General features: G+C 40.5%; 2 protein-coding genes across 4 annotated transcripts in view; one reads left to right on the top strand and one right to left on the bottom strand.

Annotated features, from left to right (window-relative positions):
- ABHD5 (abhydrolase domain containing 5, lysophosphatidic acid acyltransferase) overlaps nucleotides 1–8,923 on the bottom strand; it is a 32,841-nt gene extending 23,918 nt beyond the window's left edge. Inside the window, exons 1-2 of one of the 3 annotated variants that reach the window (XM_050780427.1) lie at nucleotides 8,760–8,923; nucleotides 694–779 (exon numbers count right to left, since the gene is read on the bottom strand). In XM_050780427.1, coding sequence (XP_050636384.1) covers nucleotides 694–779; nucleotides 8,760–8,806 — 133 coding nt within the window. In that variant the 5' untranslated portion in view covers nucleotides 8,807–8,923. Of the gene's footprint in view, nucleotides 1–693; nucleotides 780–8,282; nucleotides 8,534–8,759 lie in introns of those variants that run through there. The other 2 variants (XM_050780429.1, XM_050780428.1) reach the window with 2 other exon arrangements.
- HIGD1A (HIG1 hypoxia inducible domain family member 1A) overlaps nucleotides 1–22,552 on the top strand; it is a 1,051,097-nt gene that overhangs the window by 173,727 nt on the left and 854,818 nt on the right. The window lies entirely within an intron of this gene.

Here is a 22,552-nt window from a genome sequence, read left to right as displayed (position 1 = left end):
GAAACACCTAGAATCTGTTCTCAAAGCATAGTCTCAAGCATAGTCAGGGGGGTGTCCCTGAGACTCTTTGAGGGGATCCAGGAAGTCAAAACTATTTTCATCATAATACTTATAATACTAAGACTTTATATTTTTCACTCTCATTCTCTAGTAGGTATACAGTCTTCCAGAAGTCACATATGTGATTACCCATCAGACTGAAAGCAGAAGCAGCAACCTTATGTCAAGCTAGACATAAAAGAGATTTGTAAACATGTAAACAATGTTACTCTTCTCATTACATATTTTTTGGAAAGTATTTATTTGTTTTTTTGGTACAAACTTTATTTTAATCTGTAATGGGTTTGTTACCATTATTTTTAAAGAAATTAATAAACATTTTTGATTATTCAATTTTAATTTCTAATTGAATTAGAAATGGTAAATATTGATAATAAGCCCATAAACAAATCTCCTTGGGGTCCTTACTAATTCAAGAGTATAACAGGGGCCCAAGACCAAAAAGTTTTAGAACTCCTACCTGCCAGCCCCCAACATTCATTTCTGTACTTTCTAATGACAAGGAAAAGGAAAAAAAGTTATCTTGCTGACAATGAACACACCACAAAATCTTATCTCTAGTTTCAGGGCAATGAGATATATCGGACCTATCTTAGTACACAGTTCATTTAACTTACAAGAAGAAAGCCTTACATTTTAACATCTTCTCTTCAGCTTCTTTAAGGTGTAATGTAGACGTAGGGCACCACGTAGGGAGCCAGCCAGTTAGCCATCCTGACCTAGAGCACCAAAAACAAAATACAAATAGGTAAGTTCATGCTCTTCTCAACTACCAACTGTCACATGCACAGAAGAAAGGCAGCACAGGAAATTTACTACCTGTGTGATGGTGAAGCTATGTGTGACAAAACTGACCTAACATGCACAAAACATGGTGGTAAGTACTGGGATACAGATATTCAACTTCAGCCTGTGTACTTACAAGTAGATCTCAAAGTCTACCTTATTCATGGATAGTCAGATTCCAAATAAACAAAAAGAAGATAAAATGGGCAGAACAAGAAAACACAAAAAATACATTCCTCCCCACTGCAAGACAGCCTCTTATTAGAGTAGAAGTGCAAAAAAAGTTAAAGACCAGGAGTAGATTCATTTGAATGACAGTTTCACAGTGAATATAAAAGGTACCTCTATAGGGGTTGAGAAAAGAGATGCCTTATTAAAATCTGAGATCTATCATATTTGGGGGAAAAAAAGGCTTCAAATCTCATATGAGTAGTAACATACCCCTAACACAAATGTCAGGGGCTGGACTGTGTACAATCTCCTTGGGGTGAACTGGTTAACTGTTAATAGAAATACAAAAAAGCTTTGGGTTTCAGCAAACAGTAGATGAATAGAATGACCAAAGCATCCATTGGAAGACAGCACAACAAAGAACAAGGACGCAGATCTGAGGCAACTAGCGAGGAAAGGCTTGGGGGGACTGCAGCTGACATACTTTGCTTGTAGCCAACAAAGGAGAGGGTGAGCCTCAACTCCTGGCCTGGCAGCTACAAACCAAAAGCTTATTGTAATAACCTGACATAATGTAGAGCTTCAGCAGTCATTTGACAGTTAGCAAGGGCTGGGTACATGACTGGTATTATTTAAAATGAGAACTCTCTGATGAAAAAGAAATGAATTAGAAGAGGAAAAGTAAACTACTGCAGAGTCCAGATGAGAGGTAAGGGCCCAATCCAAGGCTTTGGCAACAGGCATAGAGATAAGAAGATGTAGTCACAGAATATTTAAAAAGGAAAACAGGTTGGATTTGATAACTGGTTGGATATAAAGAAGGTATAATAAGGATTCCCAGGCGTCTCTCTTAGGGTACCACTATAATGACAGACAACACAAGAGTTAGAATAGGTGTGAGTAGGAAAATATGTTAAGTTTTGGAAGTGTTGTGATCCAAAACCCAGCTTTCTAACCTTTGTACATTCATCCTACAATACTTCCCTTCCCTGTAGAATTTATCTGGCTATTATGTATAACAGGTGCTCAATAAATAATGTTTGCTGAACGATTAAGTCACTCACAATCCAGGAGATCTCAGTCCAAATTATCCCCATTTCATAGATGTAAAAACTGAAGTTCAGAAATGTTAAGCACCAAGTCCAAGGGTATACAGCTAGTAAGTAAGTGACACAAGCAGAGATTTGAGTTTGATTCTGAGCCACTCCAAAGTGCTTTTTTCTCAAATGACTACCTTCCTTAAAATGTCTGAAGAGTTGTCCATTACCTACAGGATAAAGTCTATATTTTCTTGGACCTGCACAAAAGGTACTTTGCAATCCATCCACAGCCTACCTCCATCCCATCTTTTCTTTTCTTTTATACATTGTACTTTTTCCAGTACCTCATAGCTCCCAAAATTTCACATGATTATGTGTCTCTATGGCTTTGCACAGCTCTTGTAAATTACCCAGTCTCAAGTACTTCTTTATAGCAGCATGAGAATGGACTAATACACAGGCCACTAAAATAAAAGAACTCATGATTTTTAGAGGTTAAAAACAATAAACTATCATTAAGATGAAGCTCTTTTGTTCTTGACCAGACATTAGGTCTATATTTAACCATAAAAATATGAACTAGTACCAACATGAAATTACTTACAACTCAATCTCATCCATTGTCTTAAACGAACATCCCTCAAACCACATCACAATTATTTGCCAGAGAGAATCAGAGGTCAATTGAAAAAAAAAATTACAGTGAAATGAAGTATAATCTACTATTGCTCCAACTGGTATCACAGACAAATTGGGGCAAAGAAAACACAAATACATTCTTTGCATTTAAAAAGGATGCTTTTTTTAAGAAACAACATTCAAGAAATAATTCAGACACTGAATACCTACTATGTACAAAGCACCAGAGTTTAAAAAGTTACATACCAGCCTGTAATGGAAGAATCATGCCTACCTCCATCAACTTACCACTTACCACAAAACCAGCTTTCAAACAATGGGACTGTCTGTCCATGGATTTCCCTCCTAGTGACCAGCTCAACTCAGAGAAGGGGCAAAACATGTTTTCATGTTTGTAAGCTTACATTACATTTTATACTAAAAAATTACATCTTCAACCATAAGAAGAGGCACCAACTCTTTTCAGGTTTTTAAAGAAGCATCTTCATCAAAACAGGTGATTTTTTTAAAGTGGGTTTTTTTCTAACAGAAAAATATATATTTAACAAAACATAGCAAGATATTCTCACCCTTAATGGAATTGTAAAGACAGCACTCTTCCCCTAAGCCCTGATGTTTCTGTCCAGTTTTACTTTAACCAGATGGTTAAATGTTTTACAGAAACTATCCTCTACTTCTTTGAGACACTCTACAGGATTAAGTGTTATACATATAATAGGCTCCAAGGAACACATCCAATGAGTAAAAAGCAAGGGCCTATCTTTTCCATCCTTTAGTTGATTCCTGTTTGTTCAAAGGTCCCATACCTTACCTTGCAACCTCTATTGCTTCAACCCTTTAAAACTTACCCATCCAACTCTACCTCCTGTCTTTGGGGTAAAGTAATCTCACCTTCAAAGAGACCCTTTGCCCCCTCCCCAGTGGAATCCTATGTCATTCAGTGTTGTTCAGCATTCCTAGGTTTAAATATATAGAAGACTGGAACTAAGGACACAGGACTGAAGCTTGTCAGATATCCTGCCATTCTTCTGAGGTCACAAAATTCAAGGTAACAACTAAATTCACATAGACCACCTATAAAACAGTAAACTAGATTCAATGCCTTTTTCTCATAGCTTTGGAAAATAAATAGAAAAGCAAAACCTAACTTCTCTATTTTATTTAAGGAGATAAGCAATAAACACTATCATCCATCACTGAGGCCTAAATTCAACAGTGACCAAAGTGTCAACTATAATACAAAGAAAAGCCATTCACCACAGGAACTATAGCTTTCTAATAGTAAGCATCTATGACATGGGGAAAGCTTACCAATGCAAGCCAAAAAGTTTTCTACACAGCCCCATCAGTTGGGCACTTACCTTATTAGCAAGGCAAAGGATACAAGGCCTAAAGCATCTATCTAATCACAGAAACAAAAACAAAACAAAACAAAAAAGGATCCTTGTTTTATAACCATTGTAGTGTAAACTGAGAATCTTTTTAGTGAGCAGACTTTTGAGTAAGAAAAGTTATAAAAGATCACATCAGAGGTGACAATTCTAAGGAAAGCCAAGAAAGATGTGCTTAACATATTTTAATAGAGTATATTTTACCTAAGAATCTGACTTTAAGTGTCCTGAGTGAGAGACAGACACCATTCTTTCCATTAACTTTTTACCTAATCTGTTAAAAAAAAAAATTACATTGTACTTATACCCTATACCACCAACACTTAAGTTTCCTGGTAATCTCTGTTTTGTTCTTTAACATATCTGACTATCTATACTATTACCAAACCTGAATTGCACAATCTATAAATATTATGAAACAGTGAAAGAGGTTTCAAAGATTCTGAAGAAAATATGCAGAAATCTGGCCAGTTTCCACACACTCTTGGCCACTTAAATAACATTTCTAATTAGGTTATAAGTAAAGAGGATTTCATTAAAATTTTGTTTAAAATGGCCTCCATTCCTATTCTAGTACAGTTGAGAGAGAAAAATCATATAAACTTATTATTGCTCTTGATAAACTAACCTAAGCACAGTATTCTATCTCATTTAAAGAAACCATGAGGCTTTGATTTTTATTATAAATATCCAAATTAATTACAGGTATGAATATATATATATATTTACTTATGTTTACACTTATATTTATCTGAGATACTTCCTCAACCAATGACTAAAAACTTCCAAATTGGAAACTGTAACACCTGGGTAAATAAAGACCTTTCTTGGGAATTTACTTTTTAAATTCTATTCTTGGGAAGGAGAAAAAGAAAAGAAAAAAGAGGTCTTTGGGAGGTTGAGGTGGGAGGATTGCTTGAGCTCAGTCAGGAGGTCAAGACCAGCCGCCTGGCACATGCTTGTAGTCCCAGCAACCTGGAGGGGGAATACGGGGGCTGGAGGGCAAGTTGCTGAGATGGCAGGATTGCTTGAGCCCAGGAGGTTGAGGCTGCAGTGAGCCATGATTGTGTCATTGCACTCCAGCCTGGGCGACAGAGCAAGAACTTGTCTCCAAAAAAAAAAAAAAAAAAAAAAAGAATATGGTCTCATACAGCTACAATTTAAGTGACTAACATGCCATTTTATTTTGGATAAATGATACTTAAGTGATTCAAATTATCAACGACAACCCAGGCCCTCTAATATATGTTAACACACTAATTAATATTCTTTTAACTGCCCCCCCACCGATTTCTAACCTGTAACTTTTAAAGACACAGAGTGGTAGTATAAGTGTTTTAGACAAGTCATGTGCTGGTAACACTTATCTCCCCATTGTTTCCTACCTTCCTTCACACAGTAAACAAACCATTTTAGAGTCACTTATATGACCTCATTATCAAACACACTTGAAGAAGCCTCATGTGTAGTCTGCTTAACAAGTGAGTTACATTTCTTTGCATCAGTTCTAAAATAAGTTCATTCACTAGATAATAAAGAGAAAAACACTAAAAATCCTAGGTCTCAAACTGAACAATCAGTTTTAATGAATCATCTCACCACATGATTTTTTTTTTAATAACTCACAATCAGGAGTGGGCATTACAGAACCATGAGATTAGACTAAAAACCTAACAATTCGTCAAGGCAATGTTTAAGCCAATATAATGTTTCAAGAGGAAGAACTGAGCTTTTTATATCGTTTAGGAGCAGGAAGGTAAAAATAAGATCATGGTCTGGACATGTTAAATTTGAGGAATCAGTCACCAACATCTGACAATTAGAAACATTACCAGAGTACAGAAGAGGACTCCAGAAAGAAAATGAGATCTGAGTCATCTCCACAGACGAGATAGTTCAAGGAGTTTAAGTAAACAAGACAAAAAATAAAAACAAGGGTGATGACAGAATCCTGGAAAATGACTACATTTAGAGAATGGAAAAAAAAAGGGAGAAATGAATAAAAGTATTGTTGCTCTCAGGTAAGATAAAAGGCAAAATGTCATTAAGACCTAGAATGTCTAATAAGAGTTTCAAATAGTAGTAGCTATCATTACAGTAACAAACACCAAAAAGGACCCAAGAAGAAGTACTGAAAAAACTAGAAGGCCATTGGGATGCGGCAGTGAAAAGTTTTGTGATTTTTAAGATGTCAGGTGGCAAAGGTTTGGGAAGGAGAGAAGGCAGCAGAAAGGCACATATCTTGCCAGTTTTTAAAAAGATTAGATAGAGAAATCCACTCTCCTATCTCCAAGGCAAAGACCTATATTCACAGTCTAATGTAAACCCAGAGGGGAGCTAGCAAACAGACTGAAGCAGGGAGGGGAGAGAAAAATCCCTTATTTATACTTTATTTATAGCATTTGATGATTTCCATGGCGTAAATACTCCCACCATAGCCAATTTCAAGCTGCCAACGGTTGGCAAAATTCCTGAAAATTTAGCAATGGCTTGCTGGTACAAACCAACTCCAGCGCACAACTGCAAATCACCTCTTTTATGGTCTACCCTGCAACTGGGCAATTCTGTGACAGCTTTCCTCTCAACTCAATTGTCACTTAATCATTCTCTAGGATAACTTAAAGCAATTCACAGAAGTCTACTCTACTCTCATCACTTTTAGCTTTCTCAACTGTTCTGCAGCTGAAAGGGGTTGGATGTTGAAAGCAAAATGGATCCCAGTATGCCTGTCTTCACTAAGTGCCACAAAGTAAAGGACAAGAATCATATTCAAAAAGCCATCAGATGACCATTTTATAACTTTCCTTTGTTAATGTCATCTCCCTATCTAAACCTCAAATGTTTTAAGGTTAGGGAACTGTATTCAAAACAAGAGCCAGACATCCCACGAGTCCCAATTCCAGTGAGAGGCAGCAGAGATACAGGATAAGCATCTTAGATTAAATCCAGACACCTGAAAGGGTTCCACTCCAGCCCTGCTACTTGCTGGCAGACTGTCAGCAGCCCTTCCAGTGGTAGTTTCAACTGCAAAATGGGAACAATAACATCCAGCACACAGGGTCAACCTTGGACTTCACAGGATCACTTCTAGGGATAGTCCCTAGACACCGCTAAAGCATATTGCCAAGAATACCAGGGAAGCCCACTTCTGTCTAGAAACTGGCTAATCAGCTGCTAAGGATTTTTTAATCATCTACTTCCAATGACCTCCAACCATCACTCCAAGCCATAAAACCCTTTCACGATTGTGTCCTGGACTTCCAGGTCCCACTACATCAAAACCAAAGAGTCCACCTGAAAGTAGTGTCAAGAGTCAAAAATGTTGTGACAAATCAGATGAGAACACAACCTACCAATCAGGTTCCTACTTGCGTCCACATAACATTCAACATTTCACCTCAATGCAACGAGGAAGTTCATCAACAAACCTCAACAAATAAACAAAACTCAAGAGAATAACTTCGTTTCTAATATTTCACAATTTTTCCCCATGACATCTTTCCAAATATCCCTGTCTTCATGGTACTCCATATTCTATCATTTAGGTTATGCTTCCTAGGCAAATTTCTCCAGAGGTCTGAAGTAGAACCGATGTCAAAAAATTAAATATATATGGGGGAAGTTTACTTTCCAATATAAATGACAGGTCTTGAGAAACAAGGCAATAATCTCCATAACAATTATTCCACTCATTAACTACTATTCTTCTACTAACAAATGCAAGAAGTCATTTAGGTGTAGAAAAGAATAAACTCACTACACCTGTATATCAAAAAGTTTCAGATTAGACATCTGCCCTCCAACTTCCAGTTTCCTATACATTATGTGTGTTCTTCTAAGGCACATGCAACACACACTTCGCCAGTAAAACCAGAATAATCCCAGAAGCGCAAACAAATAAGGGACAGTGGAGCTTGCAAGCCAAAGACCTTTATTCGAAAGATGAATTATCACATTTGAACGTGGTATCTCTATTTTAAGGGCTAACTTTCTTTCTATGAAGTATCTGAAACCCACAGCCATACACCCACTTCCCTAACTTCTTCTCCCCTCCCCCCTTCTCGGCACCCCTGCCCTCCCGCCGCTTCCCGGGCGAATTCGGGCCTCTAATACCCCCCCAAGGAAGCGCCGCCCCTACCCAAGGCTACGGGAAAGATCGCCCAGCGGCCGAGGCTGGACAGAGCACAGGTAGTACCTGTAGACGGAAGCCGCGCTGGGAGGCTGACAGAGACACCCGGTCATTTCCCGCGCCTCGCAGTCAGGTGCAGGGTCTGCCGGGCACCGCCCGCCGGCCGCACTGGGACAGGCCGGGTCCCTTGGCAGAGCCCGAGCCGGTGCGGCCGCCGCGGCCAGCTCCGTCGCCGGCCCGCGGGGCGGCTTACACAACAACGGGGCGGACCCTCCGCGCGGGGTCAAGGCAGCCTCCCGGTGCGGCCGGAGTCCGGCTCAGACACCTCGCGGCCCCGGCGCTGAGGGGAGCCTATCCCGAGCAGAGCGGCGCCGGGACGCCTCGGAGCGCCGCGCGGAGTCATGCTGGGGCGAGGAAGCGGCCGGTCATCGCCAGGCGGGCGGCGAGTCCTTGGTGCTGCCCGCTGGGCCCTAACCCGGCCCGCGCGGAGGGTGCGCGCCGGAGACGCATAGAAGCCCCCTGCCCTCTGCCGGCTGCGCTTACCTCTCTTCGGTGTCGGCGGAGTCCACCTCCTCCTCCTCCGCCGCCATAGCCGCCGCCGCGCAAGCGCCGGAACTCGCCTCGAAGCCGGCTGACAGGCCGACTGGGCCACCCCAGGTCGGCGCTGCACTTAAGGCCGCGCGGGCCGCCCGCGCATGCGTCTTCCGCGCCCTAGCACGGCCTGGCGGCGCGCCCGCGTTTGCGCGTGCCCGGCCTTGCCTCCGCCATCCCCAGTCAGCGCGCACGCGTTCTCCCGCCCGACGCCCCCGGGTGTGAGTGCGGGGCGGGACAGTCAGCCCAGAAGAACTGGTGAGACTCACCCGACTGAGTTAGGTGATAGCTAATTTGAATAATGACTGTATTCATGCATCATCCTGTCAGTGTTGGCTGTCAGGTGGCACCTTGGGGGCGGAGGTGCGTCCAGTCCTGGAAGAGCCTAGCTAGTGTCCGATAGATGGTGCAGTGGCGAATGAAATGCCGTAATCGAGGTGCTGTGTGGCCTCCCGGGCCTCCCACCAGCCCTTCCCCGCGGGTTGAGGGGCCGGGGGGAGAGGGCAACTCACAGGAGCCTTCAGTCAGTTGAGCACTGCTCTAGGTGCTGGTGTTACTGTAGTGTCCCAAACCAGCAATTTCCCTCCCACTCAACCCTCTAGATACCTGGGAGGGTGAAAAGAGTAGGTGTTGGCCGGGCGCGGTGGCTCATGCCTGTAATCCCAGCACTTTGGGCGGCCCAGGCGGGTAGATGACCTGAGGTCGGGAGTTCGAGACCAGCCTGACCAACATGGAGAAACCCTGTGTCTACTAAAAATGTAACATTAGCCAGGCGTGGTGGCGCACGCCTGTAATCCCAGCTACTCGGGAGCCTGAGGCAGGAGAATCGCTTGAACCCGGGAGGCGGAGGTTGCGGTGAGCCGAGATCACGCCACTGCACTCCAGCCTGGGCAACAAGAAGGAAACTCCGTCTCAAAAAAAAAAAAAAAAAAAAAAAAAATCGATGTTTAGGTAGTTAGAGTTATTGAGGGGAAATGACTAACCTAAATAGAAGTATTTCTTGACCTGTTTTCAAGCTTTTTAACCATCAGGTGCAACCTGCTTTTGTAATTCTACCACCCACTACTACTCATTCATTTGTGTTTCATGTGTATCTACTGTGGGCTCACTTTGTTCTAGGTGCTTGAAAACAATTGGTTGAAATACGGCTCCCGTTTTGATAGATCCTATGCGAATACATTAACCTTTATTTTAGACTCAGTTCATTGCTCTCCTTCCCTGACTCTCCTCCCTCTTTTTCTCTCCTCTGAGCCCCACTGTAAACGTATCTTTATCCACCATCTAGCTGTCAGATTCTCGGCCTTGCGTAATTGTTACAGCTTTTTAATAAACATTATCGAGTATCTTTCCAACTACACGAGAAAGTCCTCTAGGATAGGAATGGTGTCTTCTGTAATTTAGAGGGGGGAAAGCCACTTATAATCTCTTAGGCATAGTAATAACTAGTAAATTTTTTATTGTGTTTGATCTAATTCATAAAATGTTTTAGGGAAGACCAGAACATATAAAAAACATTTTTATAGGAATTCCTGGTTGTTTTATGAAAGGGCCATATATGCAAAGTGACCTCCAAATGCAGAAGGAGCTGAGAAACTAAAGAATGAAGCAGACAAATCCAGCTTGTCAGTAAAAGGTGATTTATTAGGGAACTTACGGACAGAAGCATGGTCTTGGACAGCAGCAAGACAGGTAAATCTCTGTGCTGTTACCCTCCCAGACCAAGGTTGTTTTGACTTAAGGGCAGATAGGTAAGTATGTGCTCTGATATAATTTGGATGTTGTCCTCTCTAAATCTCATGTTGAATTGTGACTTCCACAACTCCAGTCTAGGCTGGAGTTAAAGGTGGGGTTTGATGGGTGGTGATTAGATCCTGGGGGTGAATTTTCGTAAACGGTTTGGCACTATCCCCTTAATGCTGTCCTTGCAATACTAAGTTCCTGTGAGATCTGGTCGTTTAAAAGTATGTGGCCCCTATGCCTCACTCTCTTGCTCCTGCTCTAGCCATGTAAGATGCCTGCTCTGGCTTTGCCCTCCACCATGAATAAATGCTCCCTGTGGCCTTCCCAGAAGCCAAGCAGATACCAGCACCTGTCCAGCCTGCAGAACCATGAGCCAATTAAACTTCTTTTCTTTATAAATTACCCAGTCCCAGATATTTCTTGTTTGTTGTTGTTGTTGTTTGTTTTTTTGTTTGTTTGTTTGTTTTTTTTTTTTTTTTTCTAAGACGGAGTTTTGTTCTGTTGCCCAGGCTGGAGTGCAGTGGTGTGATCTTGGCTCACTGCAACCTCCACCTCCCGAGTTCAAGCAATTCTCCTGCCTCAGCCTCCTGAGTCACTGGGATTACAGGTGCCTGCCGCCATGCCGGGCCAATTTTTTGTATTTTTAGTAGAGACAGGGTTTTACCACGTTGGCCAGGCTGGTCTTGAACTTGTGACCTCAAATGATCCTTCCTCCTCTGCCTCCCAAAGTGGTGGGATTACAGCTGTGAGCCACCGTACCCAATCGTATTTCTTTATAACAATGTAAGAACAGCTGTCACATGCTCTTATAAAAGGAAAATAGATAAAGTAGAAAACTTGGAGGCCTTCCCAAAACTGGGGTTACTCAGAAATCAACATTGTGGATTAGCATCCAAGATGAAGTTACTTTAGCTTCCACAAGAATGTTGTCAGACATTTGTAGTATGTCTGCAGAAACTGATCCCCTACAATCACACCTCTCAGAGTGTTTGTTGAAGACCCTGCTGCCTGGAACACAGTCTAAGCCCAGTGGTACTGAGTCCAGTAATAAAACCCTAGGATTTTGCAGCAACTCCTGCAACACTTTGGTCTTTATGGACCTGGAGCCTGCTGCACAGTCACGAAAAAAGAAAAGAAAGAAAAAAAGAAAGAAAGAGATCATTGATCCAATGCTAGAGTTTATGCAGAAACTGACAAGCAGTGCATAGGACTATAGGACTTCATGATCTTCCTCAACTCTGGGAGTAGCTCTGGCCCAGGCTTCACCTTGCTGCTGATGAAGAGTCATCTTCGACAATGGCAAGAAATCCAAGCTAGAATTAGCCATCCACCTATCCCCTGGGTGTTGCCAGCAATGATGGAACCCTGCAACTCTATCCTGACCACTATGCCACCCTGGAGCCCTTGGACTGTGTCTTCTTGGGAGACAATGGACCAATACATGTCATTGCAACCTATACCCCAAGGGCCCCACATACTTGAACCACAGCTTGGACCAGACTTCCTCCATCACTACCTCCCTGAACTTTGGTGGTGCCCTGAAAGCAGACCTCTCAGAGTTTTAAGTCCAGCTTGGTCCCTTACCTCCAAATTAACTCCTTTTTGTGACCTACTAACCAGTTACCTGGTTGAGCAGTGCTTACTTTTGGAGATTGCCGGTACCTGCTTTGTACTCTCCAGTCAGATGGCCAGATATGACACTGAACAAAGCAAGTACAGAGTTTGCTCTGCATGTTCTGCCCCAGGGTTGTAGCCTAAAGACTGAATGCTGCCATTGTCCCACCAAGACCAAGTGTGCCATACTCTTGGTTGATGACTGGTGCCCCACTGGGTTCAATGTTGGCTTTAATTTCCAGCCCTCCAACAGCAGTTCCCCAGGGAAAGTGCTGAGCAATACCACAGCCATCACAGGGGCCCGGGCCTTTATCACAAGCCTGCCAAGCAAGCACTTACAAACCAGAATGAGGGTGAGGACATGGAGAAGGGGATGTTTTATGAGGGCTTCAGTGGCCTGGCTGCTTTGTAAATATTTTTTGGTTTTGGTAGAGACAGGTCTCACTGTGTTGCCCAGGCTGGTCTCAAACTCCTGGCCTCCCAGAATGCTGGGATTTTACAGGCATAAGCCACCATGTCCAGCCTGTAAATATTTATAAAGAAATGCTGTAATAAAACATATTGAGAAAGCAAATGTGGCAGGGAGATAAGAAGGACACAGGATGATAAGGGAAAGTAGTAGCTGGGTCAAGGGAAGGGCCTGAAAATCAGCTGTAGTGACTTTTCAAAAAAAAAAAAAAAAAATCACATGACTTTAGGGCTTCTTGGACTCTAATCTGCATGCAGACTTCCTGTGGATCATGTTAAATTGTAGATTCTGACTCTGTTGGTCTGTGGTAGAGCCTGAGATCTCTATTTCTAACTAGCTCCTAGTTACGCCTGTGTTCCTACTGCCAATCAGCAGACTACCCTTTACGTAATGAGCTCTGGAGCAGCCCTGTCCGCTAGAACATTCTGTAATGATGGAGATGTTCTAGACCCACACTCTTGATACAGTAGCCATTAGCTACATGTGGTTTTGAGCATCTGAAATTTGGCTAGTGTGACTGAATTTTGAATTTTAATTAAAATTTAGAAGTCGTACGTGGCTAGTAGCTACCATAGTGGACAGCAAGGTCTACATCTCTTAATCCTCATCTATAAAAATGAGAGTTTGGGCTGGGTGCAGTGACTCATGCCTGTCATCCTAGCAGTTTGGGAGGCCAAGATGGATGTATCGCTTGAGCCCAGGAGTTCGAGACCAGCCTGGGCAACATGGCAAGACCCCATCTCTACTAAAAGTAAAAAAATTAGCTGGGTGTAATGGCATGTGCCTTTGGCCCCAGCTACTTGGGAGGCTGAGGTGGGAGGATCCTTTGAGCCCAGGGAGGGCAAGGCTGCAGTGAGCTGTGATCATGTCACTGTACCCCAGGCTGGATAACAGAGTGAGACCCTGTCTCCAAAAAAAAAAGAGAGAGAGTTTGAGACTAGATAATTCCCGAAGTCCCTTCTAGTATTCTGTGGTTCCAAGTTGTTTTTAAGATGTGTATGGGGTGGGGTAGGGTCGGGGGAGAATTGACAGATATTAAAGTCTAGAGTAAGGCATGAGGAATTGAGAGCTCCACATAGTTGAATGGAGGAATGAGGAAGAGGAGCATGGTGCCCTGGGGGCTGGATCCTAGAACTCAGTGGTAGAGCTGCCCTCCAGAGACAAGAGATTCTGATTAACTAATAAGCATTAATTGAACTCTCAGAACCAGAATAAAAGACCTTCTTGAGTGGGACACAAATGCCAGGCCATAAAGGAAAAGAGTGATTAATTTAACCACATCAAAATCTAAGACATCGTGTGAAAAAAGGCACAATAAAACTGCAAAATATGGAACAGATTAGAAATCTATTTGAACATGTTAAGAAACCAAGGCTTTAATATCTTCGATATATTTTAAAAAATAGAAAGTAGATGAAAAAAGCCTTCTCAGAGGAGAAAACCCTCAAGCCATAAACAGCTGCAAGATGCTCAGACTCATCAGTGATCAATTTACTCATCGATATAAAAGGCTGATGCTGCTAAATATTGGCAAGGCCATGGATCAGTGGGGAATGTCCCTACCTATTTGGTGGAAGTGCAAATTGGCACAGCCATTTGGAAAGCAGTTTGGGAGATCTGTTTTAAAATGTAAAATCAATGTACTCTGTCGTCCAGGAATTTAACTTCTGGGGGTCTGACCTTTCTCATGTGCACATAGAGACACATCAAAGGCTGTTTGCTTCAGTAGTCTAATAGCAAAAAAAAAAAAAAAAAGAAAAATTAATAAGAATGCCTATGATTAAATAAATTCTGGTACCTCCGTAATGTGGAATACTATGGCAGCAATTAAGATAAATGAGGTAGATCTATATGCACTAATATGGAAGTACTCCAGAGCATATTGATATGTGGAAAAAGCAAAATCCATGAAATATCCAAAAGTTGGTTCCTTGAGATTAATAAAATTGATAAATGCCTGGATAGCTGATAAGAAGAAAAAGAAAAAGTACAAATTAACAGTATCAGAAATGGAAAAGAAGATGTCACTAGAGATCTTATCAATATATTCAAAAGATAGTAAGGCAATACTACAAATAGCTTTATGCCAATAAATTTGACAACTTAGATAAACAAAATCTTTAGAAAGCATAACTTACTAAAACTGATAAGATGAAATAGAAAATCCGAGTAGCTCAATATCCCTTTTTTTAATTGAATGTGTAATTATTTATTTATTTATTTTAATTATTTATTTATTTGTTTATTTTTATTTATTTTTTTTGGAGACAGAGTCTCGCTCTGTCACCCAGGCTGGAGTGCAGTGGCACTACCTCAGCTCACTGCAAGCTCTGCCTCCCGGGTTCACACCATTTTCCTGCCTCAGCCTCCCGAGTAGCTGGGACTACAGGGGCCCGCCACCACAGCCAGCTAACTTTTTGTATTTTTAGTAGACACAGAGTTTCACCATGTTAGCCAGGATGGTTTAGATCTCCTGACCTCATGATCTGCCCGCCTTGGCCTCCCAAAGCACTGGGATTACAGGCATGAGCCGCCGCACCCGGCCAGAATGTGTAATTTTTTAAAAACTTCCCACAAAGAAAAGTATTTTACAAATACAGCCCCCAACTTATGATGGCTCAGCTTACAATTTTGTGACTTTGCAATGGTGTGAAAGCAATACACATTCAGTAGAAACCATTCGAATACCCATACAGCCATTCTGTTTTTTACTCACTGCATTATTCCATAAATTGCATGAAATATTTAAGACTTTATTATAAAATAGACCTTGTATTAGATGGTTTTGCATAACAGTAGGCTAATGTAAGAGTTCTGAGGACATTTAAGGTAGGCTAAGCTATGATGTTAGGTAGGTTAGGTGTATTAAATGCACTTTGAACTTAACAGTGTTTTCAACTTACAGTGGGTTTATCAGGAAATAACCCCATGGTAGGTCAAGGCACATCTGTAGTTAATTGATTGGCCCCTCATGGCCCCTCATGTTGATTAGAGTTTATTTTTCCTTCCCTTGAGTCTGAACTTTGTGACTTGTTTTGACCAAAAGCATGTGGCAGAAGTGATGCTGTGTAATTTCCAGTGCTGAAACTTAAGAATCTGTTGCTCCAGAGTTCACCAATTCATCTATTCCCCCTCCTGAGTCAAATACTATGGCAAAAGTCTGACTACCCTGAGACCACCATGCTGTAAGCAAGCCTTGCTAGCCATGTGGAGAGAGAAGCCATGTGCAGAGCACTGAGGCACCAGACTTGTGAGTGAAGGCTTTGAATTCCCAGCCCACCCACCACCTGAATGCAGCTGAGTGAATGGCCCCAACCAGTATTGTCTGGATTAATGTCTGTCCAGATTAACTTGAATTCCTGACCCACAGAATTGTGAGAAAATAACATGGTGATGGTTTTAAGCCATTATATTTTGAGGTAGTTTGTTAGGTAGCAATAGATCATCAAATCACCTTCACACCATGCATTGATAACTCCTTATCCCACCAATGTGTAATGCCACCATTTCATCTACTAAATTAAGTGGTTAATTTAATTCAAGATTTTTTTCACAAAGTCTTTTTTTAAACTATTTATGTTGAGATAACTGCAGATTCACATGCAGTTGTAAGAATAATACAGAAAGCTCCCATGTACCCTTTACCAACTTCCCCTTGTGGTAACATTTTGCAAAATATTACAATGTCACAACCAGGACATTGACACCGAAACAATACATATGTGGAACATTTCCATCACCACAGGATCCCTCTTGTTGCCCTTTTACAGCCATACCCACTTCCCTCCTGCACATACAACCCAACAACTAATCTATTCCTATAATTTTGTCATTCCAAGAAAGTTATCTAAATGGAATCATTATAGAATAGAATATTACTTTAAAAAAAATTTTTTTTTTTGAGTCAGGGTCTCACTCTGTCTCCCAGGTTGGAGTACAGGTGCAAACCTGGTTCAGTACAGCCTTGATCACCTATGTTAAACAATCCTCCTGGCTTAACCTCCATGTACCTGGGACAACATGCTTACCACCATGCCTAGCTATTTTTTTTTTTTTTTTTTTTTTTTTTTTTTTTTTTTGGTACACACAGGGTCTCACTTTGTTGCCCAGGCTGGTCTCAAACTCCTGGGCTCAAGTGATCCTCTCACCTCGCCTCCCAAAGTGTTGGGATTACAGGCCTGAGCCACCATACTTGGCCCATATTTAACCTCTTGGGATTGACTTTTCTCTCAGCATAATTATTTGGAGATTAAAATTGTTGCACATATGCCTAGTTCATTCCTTTTTCTTGCAGAGTAGTATTACAAGGTTTAATATACCCATGGTTTGTTTAATCAATTATCTGATGCAGGACATCTGTTTCCAGTTTTCAGCTATTACAAATAAAGCTGCCAGAAACATTCATGTACAGGTTTTTGTGTGATTCCAAGTTTTAATTTCTCTGGGATAAATGTCAAAGAGTACAATTGCTGGGTCATATGATAGTTGCATATTTTGTTTTTTAAAAATCACCAAACTACTTTCCAGAGTCTCTGTACCATATATTCCTACCAGCAAGCTATGATCAACCTAGTTTCTCTACTTCCTTGTCAGCCTTTGGTGTTGTCTCTGTTTTTTATTTTAGCCATTCTGATGGGTGTGTAGTGATGTCCCATTGTGAGTTTAATTTGCATTTCCCTGATGGCTGGTGATGTTGAGCATCTTTTCATGTGATTATTTGCCCTCCGTATATCATTTTTAAAATGAAGTATCCGTTCATATATTTTGCTCATTTTCTAACTGTTGAGTTTTGAGAATTCTTTATATTCTGTAGATACCAGTCCTTTGTCAGGTATGTAGTTTGCAAATACTTCTTGCCATCTGTAGCTTATTTTTTCATCCTCTTCATATGGTGCATACTTTTGCACAGTAAAAGTTTTTAAATTGATAAAATCCCATTTATTGATTTCTAAAAATGGATTATGCTTTTGCTATTGAGTCTGAGAACTCTTTGCCTAGCTTGAGGTCTTGAGGATCCTAGGTTTCTCCTATGTTTTTTCCTAAAAGTTTTATGATTTTACACATGATGTTTAAATCCATGATTCATTTTGAGTTAATTTTTATGAAAGTGAAATGTTTAGGTCGAGGTTTTGTTTTTGTTTTTGCTTATGGATATCCAATTGTTCCAACACCGTATATTGGAAAAACAATAGTTCTTAAATCATTTTGAATGTATTAGTAGGTAGACTATTATGCTCTTATTTAGTATGTGAGATGTGTAAAAGATGATCGATATTTTTCAGGTTAAGGAGACTTGTTGCTGTTGACACAGAGATGTGGTGCTCAAATTCCCCTTCAAGGAAGGATTTATTGCCCCAACTGTAGTGGGTATTTTGATGGAACAGTGGAACAGCTTTCAGCTTTTAGTCCCTTCAGGGAACACATCATTATAGAAAGCCATCTCACCAAGGTCATACTGTCTAGGAAAGGCTCACATCTAATGATGGATGGATGGATAGAGGCAGGGACATAAAAGAACAGCCACTCTGACTCAAACTGGGATGATCCTTTTGAGCCATTTCTGCTCCAGAACTCCCTGTGCCAGAGTCTGTCAAACCTACATCACAGTTCAATTTCCCCTTTATCCAATCCCTCTTTCTCCCTTCCTTCCCACAGGTGTTGATTGCAAGAGCACTCCTGAACATTAAACTCTGTCTCAGAGACTGCTTCTTAGAGAACCCAAACTGTGACATTTGTTTTCATTTCTGTTTAATGCTAAGCATGAAATATGTCTTAAGTGTTGAGAATGGTGAGGTCATAACTTGTTGGTTTTTATACTATGATTATAGGAGGCAGTCACCTCAGGAAAACTTTCGTCAAAAAGTCTACACTCCTGTGTCCAGGCATGGTGAAGTGTGCCTGTAATCTCAGTTACTTGGGAGACAGAGGCAGGAAGAATACTTGAGGCTAGGAGTTTCAGACCAGCCTGTACAAAATAGTGAGACCTCATCTCTACAAAAAAAATAAAAATAAGTAAACAATTAGCTGTGTATGGTGATGCATGCCTATAGTCCCAGCTACTCTGGAGGATAAGGAGAGAAGATCACTTGAGCCCAGAAGTTCAACATTACAGTAAGCTATGATTATGCCACTGCTTTCCAGCCTAGGTGACAGAGGGAAATTCCATGACTAAAAATGCATGGGTAAATATCCCACACATGAAGTACAGCAGGGCTAAATCTTCCCATTAACATGTGATCAAAAATTAGTCGTGACCCTTGAAATAAACCCCAAGCTTATACCAGCTCCCATTCTGATGTCCTTCATATACTTTTCTGAAAGTATGTGACATTTCTGACTTATTAAATCGAGAAGGAAGTCATAGAACAGGTTTTTATCTGATTGTGCAATTTCAAGTTCCAGTGTCATTGAGGGTAGGGGTAGAGAAAAAAGAAGAAAGGAAGATCCCAGAGGAACTACCATTCAATTTCCAGTCATGTTCACCAGCCCCAGGAAATTTAAAGTTGCGATGATTTGGGGAGAGAATTTTAATAGTGTTCTTTTCCTCCGCCTTCTATTTCATTTAATACAATAAAGAGCCCTGAATTTTTATTTTCAGTAGAATCAGTGTTTTTTTAAAAGTATCTTTTTCCAGCCTATTTCAGATCTTTGAACTTTCATTTTTTTTCTGGTTGTTTTTTCCTGATAAATCCATGCCAAAATAATAGGCATCCCCATAAATCAGGAAAAGCATTGCCCTCCAAAATATTGACATTGAAAATGTCAGTTGCCTTTCTGTATTTGAGTTTCCAAGAGCAAAATCCATCTATTGTCGTTATTTATGCCACTGAACATTTGTAGCAGGGTCAGGTTTATACAGAAGCAGAAAAAAAGTGTTCATACCCGTAATTCCCTCTGACATTAATGTTGCCTGTTTATTCTCCTCCATCCCATTTTGAAAATGCATCCTTCAGTTGAATACAGCTTACTGAATATCCATTCTGTTTAGTCTGCACTTGTGGCAGAAAACAAACACCAATTGGCATCTTGGCTCTATTACATTTTCTGACAAGTGGGAACTAATCTGTTTGTGATGCAATAAATACTTGGTTCTAAGTCATTCAGCAAATTGGCTTATTTAGCCTTAGCTCTGCAGGGATGCATAGAGGGAAGAATTTTCACCCTTCATTGATTCCACACTGAAATAAGTTATAATTGTCTATGCACACAGCTGGAGGAACTTTATGATGGTGTAAGTGAATGAGCAGTTAGTGAAAATACTCTTCTAAGTCAGTGCAAAACTAGTAATGATCTTACTGTTTACCTACGTGGCTAGAGCAGACTTTTTTCTGTTCATGAGAGCTGATTGTCAAATATTCAGGAATTTCATGACCTGGATATTAAACCTTGGAACTTTGAAATTGGAAGTATTTATACCACAGAAATTGTCAATCACTTCAAATCAGGGCTTTTTTGTTTTTCTTGAAAGCTGATTTATATATATACCACTGTCTACTTTAAATCAATGTAGAAAAGTTACAAAGGAGATGGCAGGTAAAAAAAAAACTTAAGGTTTCAAAGGGAAAAGTGAATAACACAAGTAAACTAAAAACACAAAGAAATTGATGACAAAGGTGTAATAATTTTTTAGAAAGGTGCACAGATGGAGATACACATATTTAAGTATTTGAAAGATAGAGACCTGGTTATTAGACTAAGCAAGTATGATAATGATTTATGAAAGTGCATCTGAAATAAGGTGGTTTTGTTTTTAAATTTTTGAGACAGGGTTTCACTCTGTCACCCAGTCTGGAGTGCAGTGGTGCAATTACAGCTCACTGCAGCCTCGACCTCTCAGGTCGATTGCTCAAGCAATCCTCCCACCTCAGTGTCCCAACTAACTGGGACAGCAGGCATGCACCATGCCCGGTTAATTTACTTATTCTTTTTAATTTTTTTTTGTTGAGACGGGGTCTCACTATGTTGCCCAGGCTGGTCTAGAACTCCTGGGCTCAAGTGATCCTCCCACCTTGGCCTCCCAAAGTGCTGGGATTACAGGTGTGAACCACCACACCCAGCCTGTTTTCTTGTTAGTTGAAGTAGGCAGCACAAATCATAATGATTTTCACAAATCATAATGAACACGCCCACATAAGCACCATCCAGGTAATCAAGCAAACTTTGAAGAGACAAAAAGGTACTCTTTTGTGGAAAGTAATGGATTAGGCATTCCTAGCACGCATGCAACAGGAAAACGACTTGCAGCACCATAACCGATATATTTGAGCTTCAAGAATTTCAGCTGCACAATAAACCCTCCTCTGAATTTTTATTTTATTGGATGCTGCAGATTAGTTTATAAAGACTTTTTAGCTGTGCTGATGAATATATGTAATAGCTAAATTTAGGGCTTTTAAAAAACACTCCTTTGAGATTTGAAGGTGTTGCTTAGCTACTCCTTTTCTTAGTGAAGTCTCTTATTTAATGTAATTTCTTATGCTGCAGGTGGGGGAAGTGGGCTATTATTGAATATCTTTCTGTCAGGTTTCGTAGCATATGCAGTATACACATTGCTGCTACTTTTGTGTTGTTAACTCCTTAGTCTCCTAAAACTAGACATTTAAACCATCATTTGTATGTGTATGTGTGTGCATTCTTTTCTTGGTGGAAAGGTTTATAATTGTGATGATAATACCTGTAGTTATACTAAATTGTTTCATTTTTACTGTAAAAATTTTTTCAGTACCAGACCTTTAAAACAAGAATTATATGGTAGCATGAGATTGTGCTAAATGGTTTTCCAAAATAATTAAACCTTCAGAAGTGAACCCATCCTTTAAGCCTGTGTTTTTTTCCTTGAGTCTCCTAGAGCTTCCAGTTCTCTACACCTGAACCTGGGCATGGACCATTGAAGGATCAACAGAGTCCTTGTCAGTGGTGGCAACTGGTAATATTTTTGTTAGTGTGCTTATCAACTTTGACTGGGATTAGTCCTGTCTTACATGGAGTATAATAATTCCATGAGAATAGAGATGTGGCCTCTAATTCCTTTATAATTCCTAAAAGTACTTAGAACTATGTTATAATCCACACATTGCGGGGACCAAGTAAGCTTTTTTTATTGACCAAATTGTAGCTCAGATTTAAATAACACCTGCAAGGAATTCAAAATTCTACCTAATTAAGCCCATTGATCTTTATGTCATTCTTAATAGTTAATATTATTTCCATCATATAAATGGGAAATCAGAGAATGGAGAGGTTCTATTACTTACCAACAATTGAGTATATCATATGCCCTAGCATGATGGCAGTGACTATCCCATGAGTTGGTGGTGGCTTGATAAATGCTGTCTCACCACACACTCCCATTGCTTAGGCACATTCCAAGAGTTGTGTTTCTAGCAGTGATAATGGGTTTGCATCTGTTACAGGGCAGTTGAAAGAGCAGTGTGGCTGTCTATGAAACTGACAAGACTAATTTTGTTGGCTCTAGTATGGAACAGTAACCACTGTGCTACCAGCCATAGATCTACTTCAATGCCAAAATACAAATGTAACCATCCAGTTCCATTGTCAACCAGCCCATCTAAGTAATGCTGTGACTAGTAAATTAGAACCGACCCCTCAGCTATCAAATACACTTGAACCATTTGGATATAAGAATGTTGAATCCACTCTTTTTGCCCTGTTGCACTTGTCATGAATATTGGATTATAGGGATTACTTTTCACCCTAATTGGAAACTTGGAAATCAACTTCATCCTAGTCATGTAAACATTATGTAAAAATACCACCAAATTCTGATTTTTTAAAAATTAAGGCTCTTAACTATAAATCTCCCAACCTATTATGAAATTAGGAATGATCGTCAGATTTATTTATTTATTATGTTATTTATTTATTTGTTTAAGAAAGAGTCTTGCTCTGTCACCCAGCCTCA

Source organism: Macaca thibetana, chromosome 2 (genome assembly GCF_024542745.1).
Source record: "Macaca thibetana thibetana isolate TM-01 chromosome 2, ASM2454274v1, whole genome shotgun sequence".
Classification (NCBI taxonomy): domain Eukaryota; kingdom Metazoa; phylum Chordata; class Mammalia; order Primates; family Cercopithecidae; genus Macaca; species Macaca thibetana.
The sequence above is the reverse complement of the archived record's forward strand: the minus strand, read 5'-3'. Positions and strand labels throughout refer to the sequence as shown.